Source organism: Aythya marila (genome assembly GCF_965140915.1).
Source record: "Aythya marila genome assembly, chromosome: 2".
Lineage (NCBI taxonomy): Eukaryota > Metazoa > Chordata > Aves > Anseriformes > Anatidae > Aythya > Aythya marila.
This window is the reverse complement of record NC_139043.1, coordinates 142,981,962-143,001,530: the sequence shown is the minus strand read 5'-3', so window position 1 is coordinate 143,001,530 and position 19,569 is coordinate 142,981,962. Positions and strand designations below refer to the sequence as shown.

The window sequence follows — 19,569 nt, the reverse complement described above, 5'->3', positions numbered from 1 at the left end:
CGTCGGGGTTTGGGCTGTTGACGCACACGTCTTGCTGGATGGGAGCGCTGAAGCTGTGCAGCGTGCTAATAGAGGAGGGAACTTGTCGGCAGCATATTAATTTGATGAGATTGTGTTGTTTTGGGAAGCTTCTGACTATATTACATCTTGTATTACAGATTCCTTCTACAATCAGGTCTATCCATCAGGATAAAATCCTAGCACTTAGACAGCAGACACAGTTCTTGTGGGAGGCTTATTTTTCTTCAGTTGAGAAGATTGTATTGACTACACTAGAGGTGAGTAAAAACTGTCTGGGACCATGCAGAGCAGCCAGCTTTCCATAGCCATCGGGCTGCTGCTGTGCTCAGCTGGCACCAGACCTTGGTTTTCATGACATGCAATTGGTCACTTGGAAAAAAAAAAACACCTCGGCGTCTTGATAAGTTTTCTTCCCTAAGGAAATACTTCCTTCATTATTGGTGTCCGCATTAGAAAACTGACACGGTGAAGAATGAGAGCTATCGGACACGTGGAAAAGTTGTCATGTGTGATCTTGCCTTCGCAAGGCTTTATGGCCAATGAATCACTCTCCTTGTCAGTGGTAGTGAATATGTTTCTTTAAGAAACCTTTCTGGAATTCATTTTGGGAAAAAATACTGCTCTGAAGCTCCTTGACCATTCGATGCCTTGTGATGGGCTGTAGGTCTGGCTGAGAGAAAATGGGGGCTTGCCGGTTACTGTGTCTTACCGTCACACCCAGGGTAAGGGAAAGGCCCAATCATCCCTAGAAAATAGTAAGAAATAATCATAATTAGATTGCTATTAAACAGGGAGACAGGAGATCTCGAATGTGGAGAGAATCCTTTCTGAATTCGAGAGACAGAGGAGAGATAAAAGGCTCTTCAGAAGCAGAGCCCAGGATACAGTTTCAAAAGCAGGTTTCTCTTCTAATTGTTCTGCCGTTTTGCATTGAAATTTTTGACACACTTTTACCACTGGAAGTGGCTGGCTTTGGAGGTGCAAATGCATTTGTCTTATGCTAATTCTCCTGCAGCTGCGTCTGTCTGTGTGCGTGGTTGTAAAGTTCCACGTTTCCTGCTCTGCATTCGCCTGCAGACTGCAAGCAAGTGCTGCTGCCTGTATCTTGGCCTGCAGTGGGCTTGTTCATGGCTGACCCACCTCCAGCTGCAAGACATTTCCTTAGGTTTTCCTGCACCAGTGAAGAAAACCAGCCAGGGGATATTTTTGGAGCCCCTGGCATAGCTGCACTCGCAACGATCTCTTCTACCCCTAATGAGCTTGGCTTCGTCCGTGCTGCCTGTGGGGAATAGCTCGGCGTCCTCAGGCTCCCCAGGAGCACGGAGGAGGTAGTGGTACTGTCACAGCCCGTGCCAGGATCAGGCTAACAGAGCTGGCAGACCACGTGGCAGTGCTTGCACCCCTAGAGAATTACCCCTAGAGATAATCAGGGTGCCTCATCTCATGTCTGCCCCTTCCCTGCACGCACCCTGGTATTGCTAAGGGTTGCTACAAGGGGAAGGCTGTGCAGCTCTCCTCACTGCCCCTCTCCTACCTGTGCTGGGCTGGTCCCGAGGGGACTTCACCTGCAGCCCCACAGCCTTGGTGTCCATCTCATCGAGCTCCAGCGCTCACAGATGTGTTTTTAGGGCTGCCTGGACCTCGTGGGACATTGGCCAATGTCGTAGGTGCCCAGGGGAGAGTAAAAACTGTAATAAAGCTCAGGCAGCTGGGCATCCAGCAGGCTGCCGCTTCTGCTCAGAGGGGAAAAAAAGAGAAAACAAAAATCTTCCTGCAAGGTTTAATTTAATGGAACCGAGTAATGTATGCCTGGCGTTGAAGTTATGTTCTGGGTTTTTCCATTTGTTTGCAAGGGTGGTTTTGGTTTGAGGGGTTTATGTTTGTTTGTTTTTAATTCAGGACTCTCAGAATTTGTAAAGACAGCTAAGAGGGATCCTGTTCATATGAGCAGATACTCATTTCACATTTCAGCTTTCCAGAGTGAAGTCCAGAGTTAACTTTCTGTAGGAAAGGAAAAAAGCAGCTGAGAGTGATTTTAGGTGTCAGAAATCTGCACGCAGTATATCCTCTTTTTAAAATTTGATGCCTGTAAGTAAATTCCTAGCAGGATTTTTTTTTTTTTTCTGGTGGATGTTATCCATCTTCTGTTGTAACACTGTGGTGTCACGGTGCTCTGATGATACTAGATATCATCTGAATAATCACCTCCCTGCTGCCTGCAGTGCTGTACCATGTCCAAGTATGAGGACATCAGTGCAGCAAAAGGCTTCACCAACTCAGATGTCTACAAGGGCATCGTGTCTCTGCTCTGCCTGGTATCCTGGACACCTGTGAAAACATTTGATCACATCTTCAGGTCCCTGACAGCATTTGGAGACCAGAGCCAAATAGCTCCTAGCCCGGTGTGGGAGCTTTGAAGCATTTGCCCAGCTGTCCGTATTGCAGCTGTAGGTGCCGTGGGCATGGCGTGGGTCAGGAAATGTTGTTCGTGTGGGTCTGCTGCAGTGTATCTGCAATTTTTCAGCTTGTTCTTCTGTGAAAACAGGCCCAAAACACACCTAAACCCCTGGGCTATATGCTTAGTCTTCTGCTCAGGAGGAAGGGAGGAGGACAGCACAAAGGCACACAATAAATGTGCAGTGCTTCGCTGGGGCATGTTGAGAAGAGACAACGTTCAAGGCAATATATGAACTTTTGGAAGTGTGAAGATGAGGGAGAAAAAATATCGGACTGTTAATGAATTCCAAAGAGAAAAGGGAGATCTTGGCAGAGTTCATCACCCCTTCTTCCTCTTCCTAAACTCCTCCTGTCAGGCCTCACCATTGGAGACCCTGTGTAGCTGCTGCCTGTCCCTGCAGTATGTGCCATGCTGCGTACCCTGAATTTTAATCAATTGGTCCCCCATGTTACCCTTTTTTATACACTTCTGTGTCTTCTCTACTGTTTATCATGACAGACAGAGAGATTTCTTACATAGACCAGGAGTGTGATAAATTAATCTGACGCTTGTGAGCTGTGATATAGGACAGGCCAGCTCCCCAGCCTGTTGAGGGAGTTTATGTGAGATTTGTGTGCCTGCCATGCACCAAGGGCCGCCTACCCTGCGTGGCATCAGGGGTCTGCTTCGTGTTAGGGCTGCTCCAGGCGCACTGCAGCAGCGCTGAGTGCGAGCCATGTGTTTCCCCTGCAGCCTTGTTGGCTACCAGCGCAATGGAAAACTCTGCCGCCTGTGAAAACCTCCTGACCGTGTAAATTCACAGACTTCCCCTTATCTGATCATGCCCCAGTTCTGAGAAAACAGGAGGAAGGAGCTGTAGTATTTGGGCTTTGTGGTAAACGCTCGAAATTATGTAGTTTCCATGTCCTGTCTTTGTTTAGTGGCTTAACTTGCAGCTGGAGAACCAGTAGTCATCTCTCCCTGCTGCCATGCAGGAGGTCTGGCAGCTGGTACCCCTAACTTCCCAAACAAATATTCAGATGCACTCTTTTTAGTGGAGATATGGTCCTTAGGTCCTTTATATCCACATAAAATTAAGTTTAAAACTTAGGCATGTGAGTGAATTACTGCATGTTAGCAATGCTAATTGGCTGCAGGCAAAATTAAGACCAGCGTGCAGACACCTAACATTGACCTGAAGTTAACTGTGCTGACGTGGCCACCAGCAGTGGATCGTCTAGCACAAGGTAACTTGTGATTTGGTGGCTTTGTTTTGTCACAGCCATCAGAAATTCCAGGAAAAGTACTGGTCATGCTCCATACTGACCGAATGTCCTTGAACTCAGCTGCTGACAGAGGTTTCTAGCTTGCTTAGACTCTAGCAGCTGCTTTTATTTGGCTTTTGTTATGTTGGGTCTTTTTGCTTGCTTTTGTTTGTTTTATTTTTTTTTTCTATGCTGTGGGTACAGAACTTCTTTAATTCCATAGATTTTAAGGAATGGAGCATGGGATCGGATTTACTCCAGCTTCAGAGCCATTACTTTCACCCAGATACGTCTGTGCTAAGGCCAGAGATGTTAGGTTAGGAGAACCAACCTGTTCTCAGTGTTGGAGCCTTGTGCAATGCATAAACCACCAATTGCAACAAATCCCCTTAGGAGATCCTAGAAGATGAGCTGCAGAAGGCAAGGAAATCCTGATTAGCTGTCTTAGCAGAAAATTCTTCCTCCACAATCCCAGCCCCTTCCAGTGTCCCATCCCCAGTCCTGCCAACCTCTGCTGCTTCAGAGGAAGACAAATAGATTATGTGGCCCAAGAGCAGATTTCACTTAGAAAATTGTGTCTTGCTTGGATGCTGAGCTTGTCTAGTCTTAGCTTCCCACTGCTGAATCTTATTATGACTTTGCAGCAAGTTGGTGTAAGAACCTGACTGTTCTTACATGCTCCCAACTGGTCTGAAGTAATTATTATTAGTGTTACAAACAACACTCATTATATGGCCCTGTGTCGTTTTTGTAGTTTGTGGTATTCCAGATGACAAAGTAAACGACCTAGCAATCTGGTCTGCCCTTACAAATCTAGGAGTCTACGTTTGTGGCCCTCAGCAAAGACAGAAAATAGTTACCAAAAGATCTTCTTCTATTCCAGCCAGCAAGGAGCTGTTATGGAACCGAGATGTAGAGTCAGTGATGTATCTGAATACTAATACCCCTTCGTAATAAGCAAAATGAATAATTAGTGCAGCCTGATTTGCTGAAAGCCTTTGTGGTTTTGAACGCTCTCGTTATCTCAAAATAATGCCTAGCTTTGTAATGCCATCCTCGAATAATTATCTTCTGTGAGCTCTGGATAGTAAAAACTGACAGTGCACTAATCGGGCTTGCTGCTGCCGACGTCCTCTCGCAGACAAAATCCTTGACTTGAAATACGGGATGCAATGAACTGCAAGGTCCCCGCATCCACGGAGCCTAATGAGGGGCTCTGAAGCCTGAGCTGCTGAAGTGGTGTTGAAGTACACAGCTTCTGTGTCATTTTAGGAGAGATTAAGCAGGAACGTCTCATCATTTGTGTGCCTCAGCTTGTTGCAGACTGGGTGAGGAGGACTCCCGTCGGATGGAGTCCCTGAAACACCCACCAGTGGCTCTTGCAGGCTATTTAACAGTCATCGCCTCTCTTGTTTTCCAGATTATTCAGGACAGAATATTTAAGCACATATCACGTAACAGCTTAATATGGAACAAACATCCTGGAGGGTTATTTGTACTGCCACAGTATTCCTCATATCTGGGAGATTTTCCTTACTACTATGCGAATCTCGGTGAGTGAATCCTTCCTACCCTCAGCTGGCACTTGGAATATCGTTGATCTCTGAGCAGCACGTGCCTCGGGACTCGCCATTCATTCCTAGTTAACAATGATTTCCATTTAGCCTGTCTCAGTCTTCCCTGCCCACTGCAGACTGGGATGTCTCTGACTCATCGACATGCACTGTGGGCCTTGCAAATGATGTTTTTAAAAAAATCCCTGTCCCTTCATACTTTTCAGTTGCCAGTAATTAATGCCTGAGTTACTGACCCATTTATGGCCCAAGGGGACGCAAGAGGGATAGTTTTTTGCTTTCTTTGTTTATTTGTGCTTGGCAAATTGGAAAAGTGGTAATTTACCCATGGCACTTGTAAATGGAGCCCAGAGTTGGTACGGATTTATTCTCCGTACTCTGTGTCCTCTCATGGATCCTGCTAGAAGGAATGCAAAGGCCTTACGAACGTGGCTTTTTCCCAGAGCAGATCTTAAGTGATGAGTTCTGCAGGGGAATGTGCCTGCAGCCTGAAATTATCCTGCTGATGACACTTGCTTCCACTTTTGGCTCAGCCTGTGCCATCCCACTTGTGTGTATCTGTACTGCCCACCTGCTAAAAATTCGCTGTTACCGTGCTTTTGGTAATCTCCAAAAGGAGAAGAAGGTTTCTGTGGGAATTTTGATGAAAAATGACTCTGACCCCACACAGATGAATGTAGATAAGACTGAGAGCAGTAATTAAGGGCAGAAGTAGGATCTGTTATTTCAGGCAGGGAAGGCAGGCACAGCAAGACAAAAATGTCAGAATTGGAAGGGAAGGATGCAAACTGAATTATCAGGTCAGAAAGTAATTGAAGACGTATGTGGATGGGGATTTATCCAGAAAGAGCAAAAATCTGACAGAGGCTGTGATGGAAGTGTAGAAACTGAACACGCCTCTGGAAATCGTGGATGCATCTAGAAAACGCCACGTATCCAGAGCCAGGCAGCAAAACCAGGCAGAGCCAGTGTCAGGAAAGAAATTTGGCTGAACAAACTAGATATTATCTGTGGGCAAACTGGAAGGAAAAAAGAGATTGAAGGACATTTGTGGAAATAGTGAGAAAAGGCAGTAATTGTGTTGGAGTGAGGGTTTTCAGGGGGCATGGGAGTTAAAAGGAAGTGTGATCTCCTTAGAAGTGTCTGGGACTTAGTATCCAAGACTGAAGGAGATGACCTAAGAAAAAAAAAGCCAAGGTTTGCATTAAACACAGATTATCCTTCCACCTCCAAGTCCTTTAACCTGTACTAAATGGGGCAATTTTGTCTTTACTGAGCACATCTCTCTCTGCTTCAGGTCTGAAGCCTCTCCCCACGTTCACTGCCGTTATCCATGCAGTAACTCCCCTGGTTTCCCAGTCTCAACCTGTGCTGAAACTCCTGGTTGCTGTAGCCAAGTCCCAGTACTGTGCAAAGGTAAGGAAGGAGCGCTGTCTGGCTGTCAGTCACATCTGAGACAGAACTGCTGTCCCGGGAGTGAGGAGGCTGTTGACTCCAGCTCTTCTCACTCTAGTTCCAACCCCTGTTTCAGTTCTCGTGTTTCTTTTCTCTGAGATTCCTGGTGTCTGTGACCTGCGTGCACAGGAAACAGAAATTCTGAGTATAATGCGAGTGGAATAGAGACAATAATTAAACCCCTTTGTTTCATGAGACAGGTAGAACAAAGCCTGCACTTTAAATATCTGAGCCGTGTATGCTGCAAATTGCAAAAGGATGTCTGTGCCTCAAGAGCCCCTGCGTGATCTTCCTTCCTTCTGCTGTGGCTCCTAGGCTCACAGTGCCGGGATTTTGGCTTGCCTAAAAGAAACCCTGGGGAGTTCCGCAGGAGCACCCTCTTGCAGTGGAGAGCCACAAGTGTTTTAGCCTTCAATGTGAGCCAAAGTAAATCAATGACGTCCGTGTGACCTGGCCTAGACAGAGACTTCCTGAGTTCCTGTCCAGCCTACATTTGTTTAGGAGGATGTGTACAGTCAGGATGGGTGAAATTACTGTAGGAAGTGTTATTTTTATGCAGATTTATATCATTCTTCTTGATTTGGAAAGCCCAGATATGAATTCAGCATTGCTGTCTGGAGATCTGAGTCTGTAGGGCTTGGACTGCATTGCCACAAAGGAGTCTGACCGTGGTCCAACGTTCTCTTCCAGATCATTGTCTTATGGAATTGTGATAAACCCCTCCCAGCCAAACACCGCTGGCCTGCCACTTCTGTGCCTGTCATAGTCATTGAAGGAGAGAGCAAGGTAAGTGGAGAGGAGCACCATAAAAGATTGCATGTATTCTCCGGTGGGACCAGAATTTGTTTTTCGAGCTGCTTCGGTGAAAGCTTTGTAGTTCGCAGCTGTGTGACAGCTCCTCTCTGTTCCTCGTTCCTCTGCACCAGCTCGGTCACCGATTCGCATTTCGTGCACGAGGCCCGTGCTCCCAGAAGCCATCAGCATGGCAATTAATGCCGTGAGATTCACAGGTGGGGCCCTGCTTTGAAATGTGCTCCCAAGAGTAGGCAGCGCTGCCCCCTTCTTTGGAGATCTCTGTCTCTGCGGGGACATGAAAGCAGCGATGCAGCTGATTACTGAGTCTGAGCAGTCAGAGGCAAGGCTTGGGGATCAGCTGCACACCCAAACGCAGAGGAAGAGATGAGAGTGGGTAGTGCCAAGCCACTGTTCAGAAAGTGCCTTCTCCATGGCCTTGTAGCAGACTGCTGCCAGCGATGGGACCCCACCATAAAACAAAGGAAGGGACGAGGGGCGCTTGCGTGGGAACAAAACCACTGCATCGTCTCCTGCTGTGCAGCACACTTGTTTGTTCGTGCTTCCCCAAAGCTGAAACAGGCAGCACCCAGATGAGAGGAGAGGCTTCTGTTAAATCCGTGCAGAAGCAAACGATTCCTTTCCAAAGTCAGGCCTGAGAGAAGCGGGGCTTCTTGTTCCACGGCTGTGACTGAGACACATCTGGGCTGGCCCCTCGGCGATCTGTATCGTTTGGCTCTTGAGCTCTGCCTTTGCAAAGAGAACTTTTAACTGCTTGGGCTGCGCGGTCCTGTTTTGAATTTATGGTCCTGTCCTTGGTCTTGTACCCCAGTCACCTGAACAAAGGGAAAGCGAGGGCCCTGCAAAGTTGGCAGCTGAAGGCTTATGCCTTAGCTAGCCATGTAAACAGTATCAGGAGAGTCGCTGCAGGGCCAAGAAAGGCTGTCTGTAGTGATTTCTGAGTCTTTTGAACATTGCAGAGCTGTTTTTTTTCTTTTTGGAGAGCTTGCAGAGGTGAGATAGAGGAGAAAACCTCTGACCAGTTCTACAGGATTTGTAGAAATTGGCCCAGGCACTGTTTAGATTACAAATGAGTCTCCTGAGTACACAAAGGTGTGTTTGTAGTGGACAGTCTCATCTCTCTAATATCCCAATATATGCCAAATGGCTTCTTGCGCAGAAAAGCTGCTTGTTTGGACAAAGCTAGCAGAGCCAGAGCAGTCCAACTCAAAGGCTGTGCAGAGGGTCTGCTTTTCAGCTCCAGACCTAACTGAAGCATCCTGGCAGGCGCAGTCGCTCTGGCCAGGGGCTCTCAAAGGCCTGCCTTAATCAAACCTCCCGCTCCTACCCTTGAAATCATGGTATGTTATCGCAGGCATTCTGCAACAGGGAGCTTTAGCTGTGAAAGGAAAATCCATGGGTAATCCTGACTGTTTCACTGTGTCTTCCACCGTCTGTAATAGAGCTAGGGTGAGGAGCTTGGTCTCCTGACTGCTGCTTGCTTGGCTTTGCCTCTGCATAAGCAAATCAAAGCTGTCAACACCTGCCAGATCGTCTCTCCCTCACAGCCACGGCGTTCCTGGGCAGAGGCCCGTCGCAGCGATGAAGGGATGCTCTCCAGACAGACGCTGTGAACCTCCTGAGTATGGGGACAGAGCTTTCTCTCAGTCATGGCATAGGTTTAGGGACTTGCCTCCGAACAGGTTGCAAGGGGTGCAGAAATGATCATGTCCATTACGAGCTACATGAAAAACTTCTCCATGTCCTTGTTTCCAGACAGTGATCTCCCCTAGCCAGGCCCGATTTTTGTAGTGATTTCTTCAGGTAATGAGTTTGAAAAGAAGTCTATTAACTAGACAGGCTATTTTTCCTAGCAATTGAGGGAAGCAAATAGTGTCATGTCCTTATTACCACTCATCAGTTCTCCAAAGGTGCTAATTAGTCTGGTAAAGAAACCATATGGATTCTCATCTCATCTCGGCAACATCTCTCGCTGTTACCTTTTTGATCCCACTTTTCTATTTCTTATTGCCTCGAGAGCTGTCCTGCCGTAGTTTTTAAAAGCCTATTCTGCATTTAGATTTTATATGTATATATTGTGGCACTGAAGAATGCGATTTTTAAAAATGCCACAGTATCAATGTAATTCTTGATGCAGAGGAAGCTCCACTGGTACTCGTGTTCCTTAGCGTGTTCTCCTTTTCTGATGGAAACATTGCACCATTTGGCAGCAGCTCCCTGCTGAAGCAGCAGCAGCGCACAGAGATGGAGCTGTACCACTTGACAGGGGTACAGTCCTGGCAGTGTAACATCCTTCACACTCAGCCTGGGCTCCTCAGTTCCCAGCTGTGTCGCTTTAGGAGTGCTGCAAAGTCCCTGTCAGGGCTTCGTTGTCTGTGATCCTCACACCCACGGGAGGGCAGAGGGAGCACGTCCTGCCTCAGGAAGCTGTAGGTCCATCTAATTCTCAGCGTGGACCATTACAGTTTGTCACATAAGGAAGGCAGCCTGCCCCAAAGGGAGAGATCTGTTCAGAAATTACTCCTCAAGCAGAAGGTGTAAGCTGACTGCTGGAGTGATGGAAGTGACAGTCTTTCCCTCCTGAACTAAGTAGTCCTTTCTATCAGACAGACATGCGATGTACCCAAGACAAAAGGAAATCAGAGTGAGGAATGAGATAGAGTATTTCCATGGAAATGACTCCTTTAAATGATTTTTTTTTCCTCCCTTGGATGCCCACAGGTTATGAGCAGTCGCTTCCTACCCTACGACAACATAGGGACAGATGCAGTGCTAAGCCTGGATGAGGACACCGTGCTTTCAACCACTGAGGTAAGGGGCTCTGTCATCCCGAGCAGCTCCCGGGCTCATCTTGAGCACAGCGGACAGGCTCTTCCCTTGGCCTTGCCAGTGACCAAGTGCTGTAAGGTTTCCCTCAATACTCTTCGGATTTTATGTGTCATGCTTGTTTCAGAAACCCTGCCACTGCCTACCATCAGAAGAGCTTTTCACCCTGGTTAATTGGCTCATCATTAGCATATGGTTCTTCCGTTCTTTATTATTTTAGTAACATAGCTGCAGGCGGGTGTAGGCAGCCAAGAGCAGTCAGCTTCAGTGCTCTGTTCTCACTTTCCTGATGAGGGTAGCGTTCCTTCCCCCTGTATTACCAGTAGGGTGTAGGTGGGGAAAGTAGGGGTGTCAGCAGCAGGGAACTGCTGTTGCTCCAAAACAGTGTCACCACCCTAATGCAGGATTTCACTGAGGAGTGCTCTCTCACTGACTGTTCTGTCACCCCAGAAAGTTGGGAGATCTTTGCTAGTTCAGTTGTTGGAGTGTTTGTGCCAAGAGCAAGATAGCACTAAGAAAGAAAAATACTGTAGAAAACCAATTTTTACAACTGGGATGAGTATTGATTTCTGGAGCCTCTTCCTGAGAACCACGGGAGCAACCGATGACAGTTTATATAGAGTGCAATATTTGGGAAATGCATTATTAATGATGGCCAGGGAATAGCCTGAAAAGTTCGATTTTCTTTTGTTTTCCCCGTTTTTTCCTCCATGGCCGCGGCCATTCCTTTCTCCCCACTTCACCTTTATGAAACTGCATTCTTTGTTGGTGGTGTGGACTTTTCACTGATGCAGTTACTGCTTGTGTGTTAGTGAGGAAATGCCTAACACCAGCCACCAGTAACTGCTCTATGTACCCTAAGATGTCACTGAAATTGTTCTAAATGGATCAGATTGCAGCTGCTGTTCTCCCAATTATGGTTTTGTTGGGCTGTGGTTAAACTGCTCCAGAAGGAGCCTTGGCAGCCCTCTCCTGCTTTAGAAATGGCATTGAACCTGTGTGATACCAAGGTTACATCTTGATAGTTCCTGCTAGATGAGGAAGAATACAGCTGCTGGCAAATCATGTGCAAAGCCCTGCACAGCCAAAAAACCCCAAACCAAAAAAAAAAAAGGCATTTGTCCTAGGGCTGGAGTTCCTAATAGGTTGTTGCCCAGGATGAAGGGTCCTGTCTCGGCTGCCCTGAGGGCTGTGGTAAGACCTGTCAGTCTGCACTGAGGTGGAAGTGACAGCAATCCAACCTGCGGATTCCGTGAGGATTTGGGGCTGTGTTTTGTTTTGCCTGGTATTTGTCATCATCCAAGCTTTGTAGTCACTCAGGCTTTTGGAATGTATGTGAAATAAATAGTGTTTGGGTTCGACTTGGCCTTGTTTTACACTCAACATCCTGAAATGCAAACATTTGTTCTCGTATCAAACAACGTATGCATTTCTTTGGGAATTCTTCCCTTGTGTGAGCAGCTTGCTGCCCATACTGCATGTGTGCGTGGTGGTTTTGGCTCTGTGAGCCTCACACCCCCATGCTGCAGAGAGATTCAGCTGGCCACCTCTCTCCTGCCACTTTGCCATGCCTCAGCCAGGATGCTGGGGTCAGCAGCTCTCTTTGGTGGCTCTCCGTGAAGAACTGGGGCCTTTCTACTTCTTCATTTCCTTCACCATGCAGCTTACACAAAGAAACAGCCTGTTTCAAACACAAACATGAAACTGGTATGAAACTTCCCCTGAAACCGGCTGCTCATGGGTGGTTGTCGTGGCAAAGCTTCAGGGACCAGAAGAGGCAATTTAGCAACGTGGTCAAACACGGGCATGTTCCTGTTGGGAGGAGCAGGCACCAGACACATCTTCTGCTCTGTCCACTTCTTGTGCAGTAAGGATTTCCTATTCACAGCAGCATGGCAGGCAGCCGCTCCTGTGAGAGGACCTGTGTCATGTGCACAGAGGGATGTTTGTGTGGGAAGTAATTAGAAATCAGCATGAGTTAGAAACGATACGGGGATTTAAGAGAGTGGCAGCCAGGCTGGCTTTTCCTGCTGATCAGCTGTGTGGTAATGCTACTAAAAATTACACAGGATAAAGAATAGTGATTTTTTTTTCTCTGTTAGGGTGATTGCTTTATTGTGTTTCGCCGGTACAAGGACAGATACTTGAATGCACAAGCGAGGACACTGGGTGTTGCCGCTTTATTATTTATTTAAGTTTGAGGTTCTCAAACATCTCGAAAGAAAACAGGTGGCAGGCTTTATGGGAAAGGCCTTCACAGGAAAAAAAAAAACTTTTAGCTTTTTCATGTGGTATTGATTTGGATGAGATCAGAACTATCACAACGGTAACTGGTTTGTGCGCATTGTCTTTCTCGTTGGCCTCAGATTCCTTGAAACAACTTGAAAGAAAATAGCTAGTTCCTAACTTTGTGTTCCAGTACATGTGTGACTCTTCTGTTTCATAAAAATGCTTGTAAATGAGAGAAGTCTGACAGTAATCACACAAAATGTGACTCTTCTCATAGCAACTCTTCTTTATCTAACCCCTACACCCTTGACTTTGGCTCTGTTCTTGGAAGGTTTTCCAAGCATTTTTGAGCAAGGTTTTAGGTCCCTCTGGTATCGAGAGAGAACTTTGTATGCAATGCAGAAACAAATGTCTCTTTTTCTTGGTTTTGACTGGGACAGTTAGGATTGCCTTTAACTATTAAAAATTTCAGTCTAGCTTAAGCTCCAAGGACTGCCAACCAACTTTACTGTAATAAAAACCTTTCTATATGTATTTTTACCAAACTCATTTCAAACCAAATTCTGATTAGCCTCCTGCAAACTACCCCAATCATCCCTTTCCTCGTATCACCAGTATTTGTTTGGTGGGATCCTGGCACAGCAATCTCATATCACTCCTATCATAAAAGAAAAATAATACATAAATAAATAGGTGTAAGAAACTCTATTGTCAGCATTTAACATCTTGTGACTCATATAGTATCATTCATTTCTTTAAAGTGCAAGCTCCTAAAGCTGTTTAGTTCCATGGAATCTATCTTCCCCCTTATTAAGCTATACGTTTAACCTTCTTGGTCACACAGTCTTAAAAGTATCACCTGCATGTAACTTAGTGGCTCAGAACAGATGGAAAATAAAAGAGGAATCCACACTGCTTGCTTGTTTTAACCTCGCTGAGCTACCCCTGTAACTTTAAGGTGCTTGACTCCCAATTTTCCACGCTTTGTGTTGACAGTACTGAAATGGTAGCGAAGTGAAATGCATGAATATGTGCAAAAGGTTTAGTTTCCCACATGGCTATGACCACTCTATATTGCATCTAAGTATAAATGGGTGCACCTACACCTATTCTTTCTGTAACTTGAAAAGGTTTGATATGTAAAGGGCAAGCTTGAAAATGTTAATGTAATGCTGTGATGCTCTAGACTCCCTTTAACAGGAACCATTAAAATGTGCATAATTATAGGGCAAAATGTCAAGCAGTCAGTTTAATTTACTGATGAATACATAGAATTAATGTTTTGCAACAGTTCCAAGATGCTGAATTATGAATTAGTGGCAAGGTAATATTTTGTTTTGTTGACATTTGTTGAAACAGTTTTGGTATTCATTTGGCCTATGCTTCTGTCTGCAGGTGGATTTTGCCTTTACAGTTTGGCAGAGTTTTCCAGAGAGGATCGTAGGGTACCCTGCTCGCAGTCACTTCTGGGACAACACTAAGGAGAGGTGGGGCTATACCTCCAAGTGGACTAATGACTATTCCATGGTATTGACAGGAGCTGCTATTTACCACAAGTAAGCATCTAAAGCATCTGCTGTCCTCCTTCTGCATGAAACAAAGTTGGGGGAGAGGGGGATGAAGAACACTCTTCCGGGGAGGGGAAAAATTGAAAGATAATAAATGGGTCTACTTTTTATGGGGTAATAATTTAAGTTCTTGGTTTAGCTCTGGGGATCTGGTAATCATTATTGCGCTTGTTGGGTCTCTTTGAAGTCACTTGTATTTTGAGGCAGTCGGACTGCTCTTTTTAACATCAGGAATTACACACTTCAAAGAGTTCCCGAATTCATTAAGCGGCTCGGCTGAATGGCCTGTAGCATAGCAGAAAGGAGGTTACTTCCAGACCAGCTCTGGGTATGTGTTGGCTGACAGCTGCAGTCTGCAAAGTTTTCTGGCTACTCTAAAGATGTAGCACAGTGGACACATCACAGATCAGCATATTGGGGAAAACCCCTGTTGTTAGAACTTCCTCAGACCAAAGGCCTCTCTAGATTTTAGGAGAAGGGTATCATATTCTGCAGTACCTAATCCACATCCCAGCAAAGAAGACCGTAGGGGATGTTACAGGCCCAAAGGAGAATAATTTGAACACTGAGGACAGTAGCAGGCTAATTTAACAGAATTCCTTCTGACTGAACAGTTTTGAAAGAAATAGAGGATAGATGCATCAGTACTGGCTATCCCAATAGAGCAAGGAGAGTGCTCTCTTTACTACTTTTCATTATCTTAACACTTAGGTCTGCATTATTTCTTTTAACACTTAAATATATATATATATATATTGTTTTGCTATTAGTGCTGTTTACTGTTTTGATGATATACTGATTAGTTTTCCCTTCTTGTTGGAGGATGAGACAAGAAGAAGGGATCTGGTGTATCCAGAGTTGAGACAAAATTTCTCTCAGCTGAGACAGAGTTCATAGTCCCTGAAAGCCCAATGACTTGTCTTAATAACCCTGCTGTTGCTTTCCAGATATTATCACTACCTGTACACTCATTACCTGCCTGCCAGCCTAAAGAATATGGTGGACCAACTGGCCAATTGTGAGGACATTCTAATGAATTTTTTGGTGTCAGCTGTGACAAAATTGCCTCCAATCAAAGTAACACAGAAAAAACAGTATAAGGAGACCATGATGGGACAGGTATGTATCCACAGCATGTTTTAGCTGTTGAGATGTATTGACAATATAACATTTTGAATTTCAAATCAGGCTTACAGAATGCATAGCATTCTGTCTTTTTTTTTTTTTTTTTTGCAGTTTTTAGCATGGCAGAGCTATAAGTAGACTATAGATTTGCTTATTATAATGACGGGAAGTCCAGAGGGAGAAATGGCAAACATCTACTATAGATGACAACTTCTCTTCAGAATTTCTCACACTACGTTATTCATAGTGATCTCACAGTCACGGAACTGATGATGCTGGTGACTGAATTTTAGTTAAACTCCAGTTTTCTAATTAAAGATTCTAGACCTGACTACATGCAATGCTAGAAGCAGAATTAAATTCTCAAAAGGTTTTATGTTTTTAATTATTAATAATGAATATATAATGTACCAGGCCATCCCTATGTAAGTGTAGTCAAGTATATACTGTGATTCAGGCACTGACATTGGACTGTCACAACAGAGGCAAATCGTGATTTTTAAAGTTTTTTTTTTTTTTTTTTTTTTCCCACAAGAAACATTTTGTCCCATGATGACACCATCACTCACTAGCAGCCATGAAACGTGTGCTTTGGGGCCTCTTCCAGCTCCTGGATAAGTATTCTAGTATGGCAGAAATAGGTGTACCTTCTAGTAACAGGGATATGTGTTAACTTGGGGGCACATCTACTCCTCCCTTGTGTGACCAAGTGATGAGAGTAATAAAAAGTCCTATAAGATATTCAAGTCCTAAACAATCTTCTATCTGTGCTGCCACAGTGTCTGTGATCAGTACTACCAGGATTACTAGGGTAAGGAGGAGAGAGGAGAAAGAAGAAGCCCTCTATTTTCCTCTCACATTTTCTCCTATTAGCATTACCTAGATCTTTGAGTGGGGAATGGGCATACCAATTTGTAGATTCCCTTATCTGTATGCCATTGCATTTTCATCTCATGTATAGGTAGTATTCAGCGGTTCAGACTCATCTGGGTACCTGGGAGACCTTACATGAGCAATATGGTGTCATCCAGAAAGTGCCTGTTGCTTCCAGTTTGAGCTTCACCTCTCCACAGGGATGTGCTTTGGCTGTTTGGCAAAGCCTGAACATTCATTTTTCTTTTTTTAGTGCGGGTGGCTCGAGTCATCCATGAACTATAACTCTCTAAAAGACAAGTTGTTCCTGCAGCTTTGGGAAATGTAATGGACTATGTTCATAATTCCTTGAAAGACAAATAAAAAATTAACATAACCTCCGTGTCGTGACAGAGATTAATAGCCATATGGAAATTCACTGCTAATGGACAGAATGTCTGCTATAATCCTCTAGCAACAAGCTTTTGCTTGCTCTTTAGTGCCTCTGTATAGTCAAGAGTCTGTAATCAATGCACATTATAAGCTACCACTTGAACTAAACTGGACAGGCCTTGGATAAAGATCAAATCTTATACAACAATCATTTGGCAGTTCCTTGATTTTATCAGTTTCCTCACATTTTAATTAGCACACTTTGAGCTTATGAGCTTGTATTTGTTTTTAAAGTGAAGTGGAAACATAAGTGCCATAGAGATGCATGAGACATGGCATAAAACAAAATTTAGCAGTTTCACAGCATTCATAGTTTCTCGTAAGTAATAGTTCTGTTGTGTTCATACAGATAGTCCAGGCACAGAGAGAGAGCAATAACTGCTTTAAAGCTCTTAGGGCTTCTTTTCTCAGAGATTTTGATTTTCAATGGACTTTTCTAGGAATTACAGCTGCCCTCAACTTTGGAAAATTAGTCCACGGGATTTTGTATATATACAACTTGTGTTGACTTTTACCAACCTCAGTTAGAAGCCAGTTGAAATTTGTATAAATTTCCGCAAGTCTGGACTGCAAAAAATGTGGTTTTGACCTGAAAAAACTAATTTCAGTGTATTTTTCTCCTGTGGCTGCAGGCCATGGGCAGCAGCTTGACTGTAGGATGTGCACATCCAGCGGAAAATAGCAGCCATCTTTCCGTTCCTGTTGGTTTTTAATGACTTGTTCTCTCTCCTAAATAGCTTGAGGGTTTCAAAATAAAGAGAGAGAGAGAGATGGCGTGAGGTAGCATGCTGGCAGGCTCTGGGAGGCCTGCCTAGGGGCGTCATGCTCTGGGTGAGGCCAGACCACAGTTGGACTCAGGTCGCCATGCTGTGCAGCTCTCAGTGGTATTTTGAAGGCTGGCATGTCCAGCCTGCCATCGACAGCTACCACCACAGATTGGGCGTCCTTCCCTTGTCTTCAAACCCCTCACAGAGCAGACTTCATCCCCTGTGGCTGCCACCGAGCCGGGTGCTATCAAGCCCTGGTGACACCTCCCAGCATGGCATCAGCCTGGCTGTGGTGCCCGCCATTTTGCTTCCTCACAGCCGCCGCCTAACTTCTTGCTCTGCTCTCCACACAGACGTCCCGGGCCTCGCGCTGGGCTGACCCTGACCACTTCGCCCAGCGGCAGAGCTGCATGAACACTTTCGCCAGCTGGTTTGGCTATATGCCGCTGATCCACTCTCAGATGAGGCTCGACCCTGTCCTCTTTAAAGACCAGGTCTCCATCCTGAGAAAGAAGTACCGAGACATTGAACGACTCTGAGGAGCGCTGCCGAGGGGGCCGAGCCAGCCCCAGCCCCGCCTGGAGCCAGACTGTGCCACGGCATGGCCGTACCCAAAAACGGCGAGCGGCGCCCGGGTGCGCGCGGCTCCGGACTGCTTCACCCGCCTGGCAGGCTTCTGTTGCTCACGACTAGGTTGTGTACAGTTTCATTATGGAACATTAAATAATTATTTTTGAAATGATTGCTATGCAGGTTTAAACTTTTTTAATGATCAAAAAAAAAACTATTAAAAACAGAGTTCTTTCTTTAATCAAAATTGTGTTGGTTGTGAATATTTCAAAGCTGCCATTTCTTTCTTTCATGCGTTTGATTGTCATTGCAATTTTCATTCATTTTCCCCTGCAAAGTTAAATGCTTGAATCTCACAGGGAGGAAATGCAGCAGTTTCAGAAACAAACTGAGCACAAGCAGGACAGAAATTAAGTATTATGTTTCTCTTACTGCTGACTTTTTAATATTTTGTTTCTCCGTTTTCCGAAAACTGGAGAGCCCCCAGTGAGCGATGTGCGAGCGTAGATCCTGCTGGCGGGGGGCCCGTGTTGGAGCACACCCGGACCTGCTCTGAGCAGGGAGAGGAACAGCCCTGCTGAGAAGCAGACTGCCGGCGCTTGCTGCTTCTGGCAGCAGAGCCTCATTCCTCATGGCCCTGCCAGTGGGTGACCATGGCATGGCCAGTGTGGGGCACATGCAGCCCACCTGAGCCACTGCTGCTGCCTGGCCACAGCAGCCAAGCCTCTAGAAATAGGTTTGTGTTGAGGGCAAGAGGGATGTTGGCAAAAAAAGGAAGCATGTTAGTGCTTGCAACACAGGAATTCGGCCTGTAATGAAGTGTTTTAAACAAAATCGATCCACGGGCTTTTCTTATTTTATTTTTTTGGTGCAAATAAGTGGAGAAATTCCCTCCTGGAGTTCTGACACCTGAAGTAAAGTGCATTGTCAGATATCGGTGCTGGCAGCAGTGGGTTCTCCCAGACTTGCTTGAGGCACGGTAACTTGGGCAAGAGCCTGCCCCAAAAATACCAGCGTTGCTCACGCTCCAAAATGGTTTTATCATTTCAGATGGACGTATTTTTTAAGTGAAAGTATTCCAGTTGTTTACTTCTTTGTACTGCTTTGCTTATTTATGTGCTTCTTTAAATTGAAGAATGAAAACGGAAGTGGTGATCTAGGTCAGGAAGGTGCTGTTATGGTTTGCTAAGACAATAAGCACTTTAAAAACATTTCAAAATCTCACATTTTTATGAGGTGCGTTGGGGCGTCCTGTAACAATAGGCACCCTAAGAGCTCTTCTGGAGTCACAGCAAGAGGGCGTAGCATCATGCTCACACACTACAGACCAGTAAGCCTTTCTATACCTCATTCCTTTGCATCCAGGCTGTCCCAGGGGTGAAGAGTAGCTGCAGAAATAGGAAGGATGGACCAGAATTACGTTTCATGCAGGCTCAAGCACTGGCTTACTACGCAGCTTTAAGCAACTCCCATAACCAAGGCATGCCTCAGATCCTTGCTTGTAAAAGTAATAGTTATTGGTATTAGAGGGAATGCCATAAAGCCTAAACATTTTTTCTTGAGATGGAAAGATCAAGATCCCTAGCCTGAAAGTTGCTTTAAAACTGCAAAGTA

The 19,569-nt window shown here is 45.3% G+C and overlaps 1 protein-coding gene across 1 annotated transcript in view; it reads left to right on the top strand.

The window, feature by feature from the left end:
• Positions 1-18,498, top strand: part of EXT1 (exostosin glycosyltransferase 1) — a 163,792-nt gene extending 145,294 nt beyond the window's left edge. Inside the window, exons 4-11 of the mRNA XM_082753389.1 lie at positions 159-278; positions 5,144-5,276; positions 6,595-6,713; positions 7,443-7,538; positions 10,287-10,376; positions 14,016-14,176; positions 15,136-15,307; positions 17,739-18,498. Coding sequence (XP_082609515.1) covers positions 159-278; positions 5,144-5,276; positions 6,595-6,713; positions 7,443-7,538; positions 10,287-10,376; positions 14,016-14,176; positions 15,136-15,307; positions 17,739-17,924 — 1,077 coding nt within the window. The 3' untranslated portion in view covers positions 17,925-18,498. The remainder of the gene's footprint in view (positions 1-158; positions 279-5,143; positions 5,277-6,594; positions 6,714-7,442; positions 7,539-10,286; positions 10,377-14,015; positions 14,177-15,135; positions 15,308-17,738) is intronic.
• Positions 18,499-19,569: the final 1,071 nt, after the last annotated feature.